The sequence below is a fragment of the Conger conger genome, chromosome 10, assembly GCF_963514075.1.
Source record: "Conger conger chromosome 10, fConCon1.1, whole genome shotgun sequence".
Taxonomy (NCBI): Eukaryota; Metazoa; Chordata; class Actinopteri; order Anguilliformes; family Congridae; genus Conger; species Conger conger.
Window position 1 is genome coordinate 49,427,425 of NC_083769.1, and position 13,926 is coordinate 49,441,350.

At 46.5% G+C, this 13,926-nt stretch overlaps 1 protein-coding gene across 1 annotated transcript; it reads right to left on the reverse strand.

The window, feature by feature from the left end:
* Window positions 1–3,486: 3,486 nt before the first annotated feature.
* On the reverse strand, window positions 3,487–12,501 carry LOC133139066 (tumor necrosis factor receptor superfamily member 9-like). The gene is made up of 8 exons (XM_061258342.1): window positions 11,806–12,501; window positions 10,378–10,577; window positions 8,821–8,940; window positions 8,553–8,696; window positions 6,744–6,816; window positions 6,340–6,491; window positions 5,567–5,740; window positions 3,487–3,952 (listed from the first exon to the last, which is right to left on the reverse strand). The coding sequence occupies exons 1-8, from the start codon at window positions 11,880–11,882 to the stop codon at window positions 3,831–3,833; spliced, it is 1,062 nt and encodes a 353-aa protein (XP_061114326.1). The 5' UTR covers window positions 11,883–12,501; the 3' UTR covers window positions 3,487–3,830.
* Window positions 12,502–13,926: the final 1,425 nt, after the last annotated feature.

The following is a 13,926-nucleotide window of genomic DNA, read 5'->3' on the forward strand; positions in this document are numbered from 1 at the left end:
AAGGGCGAACAAAGCGCGGCTGTGCGTTGCGGTCTCCCGGTGCGTCCTGAAAGGACTCCTCTTCCTCTGTCTGTGAGGTCACGTGCTTCTGCTCCTGCACTCCCGCGCTTTCGCTTTCTGTTCCAGGCGGGAGCCGTTTAACCCGCCGGGGCGCGTCGCCGGGGCCTCCGCCGCTGCCTGGCCTGCGCCGGCTCTCCCCAGACCGCCCCCCTCGCCAGCGTAGGGATGACGGGTCGAGGACCGGCTTTGCAACCCGAAGGGTTGCCGGTTTGAGTCCCAGGTCGGACGCTGCCGTCGCGCAGCGCTGAGCAGGGTGCTTTAACTGAAGTGCTGCAGAGTATATCCGGCCGTGCGCATGTCAGACGGAAAAGTGCCACTTCCTTGACGACGTCTCGCAGTTTGACATGCGCGCACACACACACACACGCACACACACACACACAGTGCATGAGTCAGCTAGATGGCGTCTCTACGCACTGTTCAACCTTTAGGGGCCACTGACGCTGTGGAAATTTTTCCGTGGGGGGTAGAGATGAGGCACTCAGGTCGTAGGTGTTGGGTGGCTGTGTGTCATTCCCCTGACTGACTCCTTGGGGGGGGGGGGGGGGGGTATTATTACAATAATAATTGAAACAGCCTGTTGGTCTGTAGCAGGGTATAAAACCTCTTGGTTTGTAGCAGGGTATAAAGCCTGTTGGTCTGTAGCAGGGTATAAAACCTCTTGGTCTGTAGCAGGGTATAAAGCCTGTTGGTCTGTAGCAGGGTATAAAACCTCTTGGTCTGTAGCAGGGTATAAAGCCTGTTGGTCTGTAGCAGGGTATAAAACCTCTTGGTCTGTAGCAGGGTATAAAGCCTGTTGGTCTGTAGCAGGGCTGTAAAGCCCAGGGGTCCATGGTGAAGGGAAGTCCTGCCATGTGTTCTCTCCACCCATGAACCCAGCCAGCTGATTTCACTAATCAATTCTACCTCCTGGCTGCATAATTGTGCTAATTATGATTTGAACAAGACTCTGATAAAGTGCTCTGTGAGAGAGAGAGTATACAGTGGGAGCAATAATTATTTGATCCCTTGCTGATTTTGTAGGTTTGCCCACTTACAAAGAATGGAACTGTGTAGAATTTTAATCATAGGTACATTTTAACATTGAGAGACAGAATATTACAAAATAATCCACAATAACATCATATAAATTTTATTAATTTAATATCATATTTTCATATGAAATAAGTATTTGATCCATAGAACAATAGGACTTAATACCTGGTGGAGAAACCTTTGTTGGCAAGCACAGAGGTCAGACGTTTGTTGTAGTTTTTCACCAGGTTTGCACAGATCTTGGGAGGGATTTTGGCCCACTCCTCTTTGCAGATCCTCTCCAAATCCTTAATGTTCCGAGGCTGTCGCTTGGCAACTCAAAGCTTCAGCTCCCTCCACAGATTTTTGATGGGATTTAGGTCTGGAGACTGGCTAGGCCACTCCTTTGTTGCCTTGGCCGTATGGTTTGGGTCATTGTCATGTTGGAAGACCCATCCACGACCCATTTTCAGTGCTCTCACTGAGGGAAGGAGGCCCCATTCATCCTCCCCTCGATATGGTGAAGTCGTCCTGTCCCCTTAGCTGAGAAACACCCCCAAAGCATAAGGTTTCCACCTCTATGCTTCACAGTGGGGATGGTGTTCTTGGGGTTCTACTCAGCATTTCTCTTCCTCCAAACACGGCAAGTCGAGTTGATGCCAAATAGCTCTATTTTGGTCTCATCTGACCACATCACCTTCTCCCAAGCCTCCTCTGGATCATCCAGGTGTTCTTTGGTGTTCATTAACAAGCTCCTCCTGTGTAGTACTGGGCTGATCCCTGACCTTTCTCATGATCATTGATATCCCACGAGGCGAGATCTTGCGTGGAGCCCCAGACCGAGGGAGATTGGCGGTGACTTTGTGTTTCTTCCATTTTCTAATAATTGCTCCAACAGTTGTTAACTTTTCATCAAGCTGCTTGCTTATTTTCTTGTAGCCCATCCCAGCCTTGTGCAGGTCTACAATTTTGTCCCTGATGTCCTTAGACAGCTCCTTTGTCTTGGCCATGGTGGAAACGTTGGAATCTGATTGATTGTGTGGACAGGTGTCTTTTATACAGCTACATAACGATGTAACGAGTTGACTCAGGTGTTTTGGGTAATGAGTTGAGATTAGGTGTGCTTCTTAATGGAAAACTAACTGGTCTGTGGGAGCCAGAATTATTGCTGATTGGTAGGGGATCAAATAGTTATTTCATGCAAAAATACAATAATATATTTATAAAATTTATATGATGTTGTTATTGTGGATTATTTTGTGATATTCTGTCTCTTAATGTTAAAATGTACCTATGATTAAAATTCTACACAGTTCCATTCTTTGTAAGTGGGCAAACCTAAAAAATCTGCAAGGGATCAAATAATTATTGCTCCCACTGTATACAATACTGTGCAGAAGTCTTAGGCACCCTAGACTTTAATTTTTAAAAAGTAACATATTACTGTAAGCAATTGACTACTTTTTACATAAAAACTTGATCAAGGCAGAAGCAAGGAGCCAACCAAAGTCTGCAGAAGAACTGTGGCAAGTTCTCCAACATGCTTGGAACAACCTCCCTGCTGATTGTCTTCTAGAACTGCAGGACAGCGTTGGCCATCTCAGAGAAGTGATGCAGTTTTAACGCCGAAGGGTGGTCACCAAAAAAATATTGATTTGATTCAGTTTAACTATTCTGCCAAATTACTAAGACGTAATGTAAATATGTATAGTACATTTATTTAGGACCTTTCATTGAATTATTTTTGAAAGAATCTTATCTGTACAGAATGTTATACAGGTGCCTAAGATCTCTGCACAGTGCCGTCAGAGATTTGCTTGGTAGGCTCTAGTCAGTGGTCTGACTAGACTTTTGCACAGTGCTGTACACTGAGTGTATAAAAAGCTGCACTTTAAGCACATGCCCATTGTCTGATTACAAATCTAGAATTGTTGAGTACAGTGAAATGAAAAAAAGTTTATGGAGCTCACTGCGCTGATGTACTGATGTACTGATGTACTGATGTACAACACATCCTGTCAAACTGTCAGACGCTTATTGAACAGCAAAGCCGGGGCGCGAAACGCCCACTTCCTGTGACGGATGCGTCACGCTCCGCGGGCATAAATTTGGACAGTTGTGGGTTTCCCAGCCTGCCTGTGACAGCACTGGGGCTGCAGGGCATTTTGGGGGTTCAGAAACGGGGAACCCCCGCAGGAAGGGTGACGCAGAGACACCGCTGAAGGCGCGAATACTGAAACACACACACACATACGCACATACGCACACACACACACACACACACACACACACGCGTACATGCACACACAAACTAATTAAAACCCACTTCTTGGAAACCCCCACCCAACAGTCGGCCCAGTAAAGCCTCCAGCCCTTACCCCATCTTCCAGTAAACAGATAGGCAGTCTGGGGTACAAGTTCAAGTTTATGCATTTAATTTACAAACATACAGTAGGTTATTTGAAAGAAATGGACATGAGGTATACAATGTTGGAATGTGCTGTTCCGTGTTTAATCCAGTGAGTAAACTGCACTCATCCAGGTCCCAGAGCAGCAATGTAAAAAAATGATAGACAAAAAGGAAAGAAAATAAGGCATATTTTACACAAATAAAAGAGTCTTTACAGAGTCTGTCGTTACATTTGGGATTCGCCAAAATGGAGGGCGCAGGACAAGTTGTGTGGACCTTTTCCTTGTGAGGACCTTTTCCTTGTGAGGACCTTGTCCTTGTGAGGACGTCCCACTCCACCCTTGCCTCACACTGGGAGCAGTTTGTCCTTGGACCCCTGGGAGGAGTCTGAGCTCAGGCTCCCTCCTTCCTCCTGCTGGGGATGGCACAGACTGCAGTCCACCTGCTGCTCCTCCCACCGTGCGCCGTCTGAGGGGGGAGAGGGAGGGAGAGAGAGGGAGGGAGGGAGGGAGGGAGGGAGGGAGAGAGAGGGAGGGAGGGAGGGAGGGAGGGAGAGAGAGGGAGGGAGGGAGGGAGGGAGAGGGAGGGAGGGAGAGGGAGGGAGAGAGAGAGAGAGGGAGAGAGGGAGGGAGGGAGGGAGGGAGAGAGAGGGAGGGAGGGAGGGAGAGAGAGGGAGGGAGGGAGGGAGAGGGAGGGAGAGAGAGAGAGAGAGGGAGAGAGGGAGGGAGGGAGAGAGGGAGGGAGGGAGGGAGAGAGGGAGGGAGGGAGGGAGGGAGAGAGGGAGGGAGGGAGGGAGAGAAGGAGGGAGGGAGGGAGAGAGAGGGGGGGGAGGGAGGGAGGGAGGGAGAGGGAGGGAGAGAGGGAGGGAGGGAGGGGGGGGAGGGAGGGGGGGGGAGGGAGAGGGAGGGAGAGAGAGAGTTTACTTTATGTACGATAGAACAGGTCATTTCAGACTTCTGACGGTAATAGCAGCAACAAACACGCTCAAACCAGAACCCAAAAACTGTTTATCCCTCCCCCTTCTCTGTAAACGCGCTTGACGCTGAAACGCCATTGGCTGTGGCAATTAGAACCAATTTTCAACCAATGAGCTTGAAATATTGTACAGCTGTACAATGCTTTTGGTACAGAGTGTCGGGCCATCAACTGTATATTTTTAAACCCGAATTTAAGGACCATAAACACAGGCGGAGGGTGAGTCAACATGTCAATGAGCCTTTTTCAATGATAGCAAGGGATTTACAATGGTCTTGTAACAATGTTTTAACACAAAAATCTACCTTTAAGATACCAAAATGAAAATGATAAGTATAAATGTGACAAAAAAAAGTGTGAATGTGATGACAATAAATCCTTCTCAGGCAACAAAATGCATCCTCTACATTTGACCCATCCTAGTTAATGGCCTGTAGCGTAGTGGTTAAGGTACATGACTGGGACCCGCATGGTCGGTGGTTCGATACCCGGTGTAGCCACAATAAGGTCCGCACAGCCGTTGGGCCCTAGAGCAAGGCCCTTAACCCTGCATTGCTCCAGGGGAGGATTGTCTCCTGCTTAGTCTATTGAACTGTACGTCACTCTGGATAAGAGCGTCTGCCAAATGCCATTAATGTAATGTAATGTAATGTAATGTAAATAGCAGTGGGCAGCCACAGTGCAGTGCCCGGGGACCGGCTCCAGGTTGTTCCTTGGCCAAGAGCAAGGGCAGGAGTACACCGAGGGAGGAATTTAGACTCTCCGACTGACCCAACCTGGACCCGACCCTCCACTCAACCATTGAGAGAAAATGAGTGCAGCGTGGTCCAGCAGGTACAGCGTGGGGAGAGGAGGGGTTCTCCCGAAAGCTCTGCGGGTGTCCTGGGGGGGGGGGGGGACTTCCTGCTCTACCTGAGTTAGCTCTACCTGCGTTAGCTCTACCTGAGTTAGCGCTACCTGAGTTAGCTCTACCTGAGTTAGCGCTACCTGCGTTAGCTCTACCTGCGTTAGCTCTACCTGCGTTAGCTCTACCTGAGTTAGCTCTACCTGCGTTAGCTCTACCTGCTTTAGCTCTACCTGCATTAGCTCTACCTGCGTTAGCGCTACCTGAGTTAGGTTTCTCTGTCGGCTGTTCCTCGCGTGGCGTCTTCTTCTCCTGCCCTCTCCGCCGGGCCCTGCAGGCCGCCATGATCACCAGGGCGATGGCGGAGATGGTGATCAGGCTTAAGCAGCCGATCACCGCGATCACGTTTACGTCTGCTCCTGCAGGGAGATCTGCTCCTGCAGGGAGAGAGAGATGAGAGAGATGAGAGAGAGTGAGAGAGAGTGAGAGAGAGCATCTGTGCGCCCCATGACAATAAGAACGACAATGCTCGGCATTTATATAGCGCCTTTACCCAAAGCGCTGTACAATTGACGCTTCTCATTCACACACACACACACAGACACACACACACACACACACACACACACCAACGGCGATTGGCTGCCATGCAGGATCTACATTTTACATTACATTTTAGTAATTTAGACTTACAAGTGCATAAGCTCCTCAACAAGTGAAAAAGCGTCAAATCCAAAAAACGGCAAAACAGGCATGTAGAGCAACTACACCCAAACACAATAGCCATCGTAAGCGCAAATCAGGACTAAGATGCAGTGTGTTTTCATTCTGCGTTAAAATATGGGGAGGGATTCTGCTGCCCTGACAGTGGCAGGGAGCAGAACAGAGTGGTCTTGCTGGGGCGTAGGGAGCAGAACAGAGTGGCCTTGCTGGGGCATAGGGAGCATTTAGGGTCTGATATTGAGAGAAGTAAAGACGGCAAAACTGAGCTCTCGTCTCTGAGCCCAGCTCTGCTGAGTTTCTGAAAGCATCTCACCTTTGTTGGGACCTTGGACGTCTAGTGTGATGATTCCATTGTTTTCCTTGTTTTCCTTGTTTTCCTTGTTTTCATTGATTTCATTGCTTTCTTTGCAGGTGATGTCGCTGACACCGGTGCCTTTGGTTGCGATCCGGTATCCTGGAGGGCAGCTGCGGGGGCCAAAGGTCAGAGGTCACACGGCTGACTGCGCACACGGTCCAGCGATTATGATCTATGAATATTCATGAAGGAGGCGTGTCCAATGGCGACAACAGTCGTGGGTGTTCTGTCCTTGGGCACGCCCCCCTCATTAATATTAAAATATTACATTATCATAGTACCGTCATGCACCACTGGCACTGACGACAGACCGTTTTAGACGGGGGGGGGGAGGGGGGGGGGGTACAGGGGCTGGGTCTCACCTGGTTCTCCAGGGAGTGCATTTCTGTTGTTTTCCGTCGTTGAACGTTCCATTTGGACAGACCTGGCAGGTCGCTGCACACAAGAACACTCCTTAAATACACACACACACACACACACACACACACACACACTCCTCTGCCATCCTACAGCCAGTACAAACCTCAGTCTGGCACTGTGTCCATGACAATACCACCCAGTCAAACAGCATGAAGCCCTTGCATGCCCTTGACTAATCAGCTGCTATTGAAGCTCTCAGTTATGCACATTGGTTTCATTATTACTAAGACTGTGTTTGCTTTGACGGTGTTATTGCTGCTTTCGTTTTGGCTATGTTTATTGTTCTTCCTGCATACGTGTATACTTTACAATTGCTAGCGTTGTGTTTGCTTGACATCACGGTTGTACAGACAACATCCTTTCTCATCAGATAAATCCCAAGTCCTTATCTTTGTTTTATTCACAGCACTTGAAACTGTACTTTCCCTCTGGGGTTTTCAGTGCACTCTGGTTATGATTTGCACTTTATTGTACGTCACTCTGGATAAGAGTGTCTGTCAAATGCCTGTCATGTAATACAGCTGGCACACACAGCCTGAGAGCACAATGCATGCAGGGAAAACCGTTTCACTAAAATCACCGTGGACTAACTCACCCTGACGTCACCCTGACGTCAGCGTGTCCCGTATGTCAGAATGTTTACCACAAGTGTCCTCAACATATTTTGCTCTCAACTTCCCTGGTTGATTTCCTCGATCCCAGAGTTAACCCTGATTCAGTCTACGTTTACTGGTTGCATTTCAATTCAGACTTACATTACATTACGTTTGTTTAGCAGATGCTTTTATCCATAAGTGCGTACCGAAGGTGATTAGAACAGCTACAGAACAGGTTGGATAAGGTGCAATTCACATAAAGAGTCAGTTGTCTTACAGCCTTGAACATCAAGTCTAGTACACGTGATAAAAGTCAGTAAGTATGGCATTTCAAACAAATTAAATTACAGTTAATTAATTACACCATTAAAATGACAAGCCACGTGAATTCATTAGTAAGTCAGAAGTACAGATGTTGCATCAACTTTCAATATCTGCTCTTTCTCTCTCTCTCTCTCTAACCTTTATTAGTGAAACTACAAATAGTTATTTGTTTGGGGAACATTGCCCTTGGCTGTTATAAACTGGATTATTGGTGATGTGTCGTTCCTGTATTCCAGAGAGAAACAGCGATGTTCACGTTACAGGGCCAGCACTAGGGCAGCCTGTAGCCTACTGGACCCAGAAGGCCGGTGGTTCAAGCCCCCGCTATAGCCACAATAAGATCCAGCTGCTGGGCCCTTGAGCAAGGCCCTTGACCCCACATTGCTCCAGGGGGGGATTGGCCCCTGCTTAGTCAAACTGTAAGTCGCTTTGGATAAAAGCGTCTGCGAAATGACTGCACTGCAGTGTATTCCCTGACGATCTCCGCGACTGTACGTCGCTCTGGATCCGCGTGTCTGCGATGTGACTGTGATGTCACATCCTGCTGTGACTCTGCAGGAGCGATGTGACTGTGATGTCATGTCCTGTGGTGACTCTGCAGGAGCACGTGTGGGGTGTGACTGTGATGTCATGTCCTGTGGTGACTCTGCAGGAGCGCGTGTGGGGTGTGACTGTGATGTCATGTCCTGTGGTGACTCTGCAGGAGCGCGTGTGGGGTGTGACTGTGATGTCACCTCCTGTGGTGACTCTGCAGGAGCGCGTGTGGGGTGTGACTGTGATGTCATGTCCTGTGGTGACTCTGCAGGAGCGCGTGTGGGGCGTGTTGATCACCTGCACGGTTGTCAGTCAGGCCCGTTCCCGGGCCACACAGCGTGGTGCAGCGTGAGCACGTGGCATCGGCGCAGAAGAACCCCTCCTGACACCCGCAGACCGCATCCCTGCTGCTGGTGCACGGCTGCTTCTCCACCTGTGGAGCTGCACACAGGAACACATGAACACCCTGCGCACACCCACACACTGCATGACCCTAACCCCGCCCAGTCGTGACGTCGGAGTGACGTCGGAGTACCTCTTTTTATCATTATAGACTGTTATGTACCTGTGCACTTTGTACACCTGGCACAGGTGTACTTTGCAGGCTCGGTGATGTAGTTTCCGGCTTCACAGGGGACACACAGCTTCCTTGGGTCCGGACCGTGCTCATCGACCATGCGGTTTCCTGAACAAATCATGAATTTACTAATGAACACCAGCAAGAGCATGTGACTTCTTCCGTGCTCACATTTAATCTTTTAACCTTTCAAGGTGCCAGATCACAAATATGTGATCATAATGTTCTTGGCTGAACATTCTAATGCTGAATTACAATATCCTTGGCTGGACATTCTAATGTTGAATTGGAATGTTCTTGGTTTATTTATCGTATTTTTATTGTCAAACAAGAACAAACAAGGATATGCATTACAATTACGCAAACAAAAACAAACAATACATATGAATAGAGAGGTGTGTTATCTCTGACAGTGAAGGGTGTGGGTTGCTTCAGCTCCCATATGTAAGAATTGTGATAATTGGTCCACGGACAGCTTGAAGGTTGGGGGAGACTCATTTTTCCAAAATAAGAGTATGCATTGCTTTGCAAAATATGTTCTAATAATTCATAGTCTGCATTGTTTTTGATCTAGTTGAGAATTGGGCATATCATTTAATAAATAAAAACAAGGGTTTGGATCAAATTCTATTTAAATGAATGAATCGCATTCCAGAAGTTTTTCGGCAGATCACATTGCCAAAACAGATGCATAAATGTTCCTTCTTTCATTTTACATTTAGGTCAATTTTGTGAATTATCTTTAGATATTTTATGCATTGATTGGTTTAAATGCATTGAGTTCTAGAACACTGGTTTAGAATTTGGGGGGAAAACATTCCATAAAAAAACCTACTCTTCAAAGCATTAAACCACACTATTCCCCGCAGGGAAGTTAACCTATGAACATTACAGTTTTTTCACACACAGGTCTTTTGAAGTTTTAATTCCACACACTGAGTGGTTTTGTGTTTACTCCACAAACCACAAGTCTTTGATCTGGTGCACCTCAGAAAGTACCGGAGCCAGGCGATGGAGGTAAAATAAGGAATAAACATGTTCCACTTTGTAGAGATGTTTTCAGAATGATGCATCTGGCTCTGCTTATTAACTCTCTGTGCTTTTAAAGAGGAACATGTAAGCTGATTGGATGATTTATTGGATGATCAGTTAGATTGAGCCATGTATACCAAATCTGTTGATAACAAAATAGTGAAAACAAAATAATTCATAATTCTCTGTTATGTATATAGCATATATAGTATCATATACTGTATGTATGTAATATATAAGATATATAATATTTATTTTTTATAATAGTGTCTACAACATACTTAAGCTCTGAAATTCTAATGTCTTGAAAGAGTAGCCTAATGAGACATCAGTAGTGTTTGACCCATTCCATGAAACATATTAAACTCAGCCTCGCGTACATAGCCAACTACAATACGTCCACTCTCAGGTGAAGGAATCACCTTAGTGTTCAGGGAGCCAAGCTTCAAAAAACAAGTCCTATGCCCCTGACTAAGCTATGCTACCTGAATGTATATTTATATTTGGACTCACCTGCGCGGCACTTCTGACAGCGTACCTCGGCCTCTCCGTGCGGAAGCCAGATTGCACAGCCAATGTTGCCCCCGTGACAGCTGACCAGACAGCCAATCAGCAACAGCGCCGGTAGAACGGTGGTAATCGCGGTTTGCATGGCGATGGAGTCTGCCGCAGTCGGGGACTGGGTCTCAAACCCCCGTACGAGGCTGGTGCTCCTGGAGAGAGGAGAGCGGGAGTGTTCCAGGCACAGTCCGACACGGAATCTCTGCCTGGCGCTTGCATCGTGTCTATAAAGGGTGACTCCTCCCTCTCGCACGTAGGCGCACACATGTGTAAATCTGAACTGGGCTGTGGGGAGTAGATCCCTCTCTGCCATAACGCAACACATCATAGGGGGTTTTCCCTTTTTTGTCATCTAAAGGATGACATGACACCCCACCCCCCCCCCCCACCCCCACCCCACACACACACACACACACACACACACACACAGACCTTTGGATTACATTTACTACTCTACTTTCCTGGAATTGTGAAAATCCCCTGGGGCCGCAGATACTGTGCCACCATATCCTAGCGATTTCTAATTTCTGCCAAAATCGCTGAATCGCCAGCCGTTAATTACAGCGTGTCAAGCGTTATGATAAATCATTCTAATTAAATCACTGGATTAAGCAGCGCGGAGTAAAATGGTCTCTGTCAATTCAAGACTAGCCAACTACGCGTCCATGTAAGACGCGATAAACGAGATGAACTCTCTCGGGGTAGCCTACAAATGTGTTCGAACCGTGTTGATTAAACGCTACATATTTGTGTTTAGCGCGTGTCTACGGCATTACGCCATACATTCGTCGTGAATTTCTGCCTCACAAAGCATTTCACGTATTGCATTACTATATTAATCTCAACCTTCGTGTGTACATGCTACACACGCGTACTCTTCCTCAAGCAGGGCAATGAATCTCCTGAGACATGGGCAGTTTAGTGTACAAGAGTACAGAAGCTGCAGCCAAAACGTCAGATGACACCCGACACCCTACCCGTGATCAAGGTACACTAGCCTGCTTGAATTGCTTTCATATCCGCATGTACTGTAGATGAATCTATGTGCGTTGCTCTGTATAATGTGATCTTAGCCAATAATAATAATAATAATAATAATAATAATAATAATAATAAAATAGAGTATCTCAATCAGCAAATAAGAAAAAAGGCGACGAGCAAATAGATTAATTTCATAGTGGGACCACCAAAGACTGACTGCGCGCCGGTTCTGAAGCGCGCTTTCAGAAAGTGCACTCCATCAGTACATTAACTACATAAAGACATTAAGATACCATTAATATCATGGACCATTCTATCCTGTCATTAATCGTTTAAGGACAAGCCTAACCCGCACTGTTACAACTGTTGAAATAATTGACTATGTATTATAGAACTCACCTTTCTTGGCTCCCCCGTCGAAGTTTAATTATCCAGTGTAGGCTTGCTGTGTATGATTGCGTATGTGACGATTTCATATAGCCCACTGCAGATATGCGACTCCCTCGGAGCGACCGAGTCTCATTTCTTTAAGATGATTTCGATACCGCGGAGGCGTAATGAACTTTTCGCATGTCTTTTTTTTTTTTTACTGTACTTTAAAACTTTACTAAGCATTTGAATTCCCCAGTGACAAAGGCCATACCGAATGAGACTAGCACCTATTTTTAAAGACTTGCTCGCTTGCATTTCATTGCCGTAGGTTTACTGGACGGAACTAGCCTATCCGTAACTTTTGTTTAGAATTTAAACAAATGTCTTTTCGTAGTTACCTACTGTTCCCCCCCGCCTGTTACTGGGGCAACGACGCTTTGGATGTGTGTATAATACCGACATCATCACGAAAATGAAACTAAACTATTTTAAACTAAAATTTGGCAATAAAGATCCGATTGCGATAAGACATAAGGAATTAGGCTACTCGGGACTAGCCTATATTGTACTGGTTTCTGTGCATTAAAGAGAAGTAGCCTACTAAACTAGCTATAAGGTGCAAATGAATTAACCTGTACGTATATGGTACATAAAACAGTGGCCGAGTTGTATAATGAGTAACGTGGAAATTGGCAAATCTCGGCAACGTTAATTTAAACCGCTGATGAATGCGTCGGCTCATAGGCTTCATACGGCTAAACGCACTGGACGTTTGCAATGATTGCTACAGGTGAATGTACCGCGATTTGGCGAGCCTACGTCGTAAATGTAGGCGATACAAACATTTCACAAAGTCAACCAATAGCAGCACATCGCGCACAAAAAACATAATACGTGGTACATCTCCGTTCTGTGTGCAGCTGATGTCGTGAAAGTTGAGAATCAGAAGCACAGAGAAAATAATACTAGTAGAAATCCGAAGTAAAAATGAAAAACTGAAATATTTAAACCTATACAAATTTGTGCAGTTACTTCCTCATTATTGAACAAATTCGTGGAATTCGTAGCCAACATGAGTCAACTGCGCGTGCGCTGCAGTCGCACGCGGTTAATATGATCAGGCGTGGAATTATGGTCATGTCTTTGTCATATTGCTTGTCTTCAGGGTTTGTCATCTCTTATGCTTTACTCTCAGAAATATTCTGTCTGGGGTTGCAAATAAATCTGTCTTTTATTCTTTTCTTTTTTTTTTTCGTTTTTTGTCTTGTCATCTTTGGATTGGCCAATCGTATTGGCTCTACTCACACTTCTGTTGCTGATCTGGGGCAGTGTGTGAGTGTGTCTCTTTTCACACCGCAGTCCACACACCAACCTCACACAGACAGGAGCCGGAGGAAGACTCCTCCAGGTGCAGCTTTAGCAGGTAGACTGCAGACCCCTGATTGACCAGCAGGGGGTCACTAGCGAGAAACCAGATGCAGACAGGGTAAAGTCAGGTCAATTTGGACATCAGGTAAAATGGGACAGTCACTTAAAGCATGTTCTCGCAACCATCCATCTTTGAAAGCCAACCCTATTTACCTCAGATCAATCAGAACAATTGTTTAATGTCAATTACTATTGCAGGAGCAACTGCCATTTTTGGTTTTCTCATTTTAAACCCTGCGGGGCTGCCAGCCACACTTGCCACTGGTAAAGCTGATACCAGACCATGGGGCCCATCCATGCACTGGAACAGGGCCTTAACAGATACCAGACCATGGGGCCCATCCATGCACTAGAACAGGGCCTTAACAGATATCAGACCATGGGGCCCATCCACACACTGGAACAGGGCCTTAACAGATACCAGACCATGGGGCCCATCCACACACTGGAACAGGGCCTTAACAGATACCAGACCATGGGGCCCATCCACACACTGGAACAGGGCCTTAACAGATACCAGACCATGGGGCCCATCCACACACTGGAGCAGAGCCTTAACAGATACCAGACCATGGGGCCCATCCACACACTGGAGCAGAGCCTTAACAGATACCAGACCATAGATTACATTACATTACATTATAATGATAAATAATAATGATTGGCATTTGGCAGACGCTCTTATCCAGAGCGACGTACAACAAAGTGCATACCCATAAC

Bases quoted from the DNA above. Each gene is read 5' to 3' on its own strand.
- LOC133139066 (XM_061258342.1), bottom strand. From the start codon at position 11,882: ATGAAATCGTCACATACGCAATCATACACAGCAAGCCTACACTGGATA. The intron at 8,941-10,377 runs GTGAGTCCAAAT...TGATTTGTTCAG, and splicing joins CTGTCAGAAGTGCCGCGCAG to GAAACCGCATGGTCGATGAG. The intron at 6,492-6,743 runs GTGAGACCCAGC...TGGCCCCCGCAG, and splicing joins TGCACTCCCTGGAGAACCAG to CTGCCCTCCAGGATACCGGA.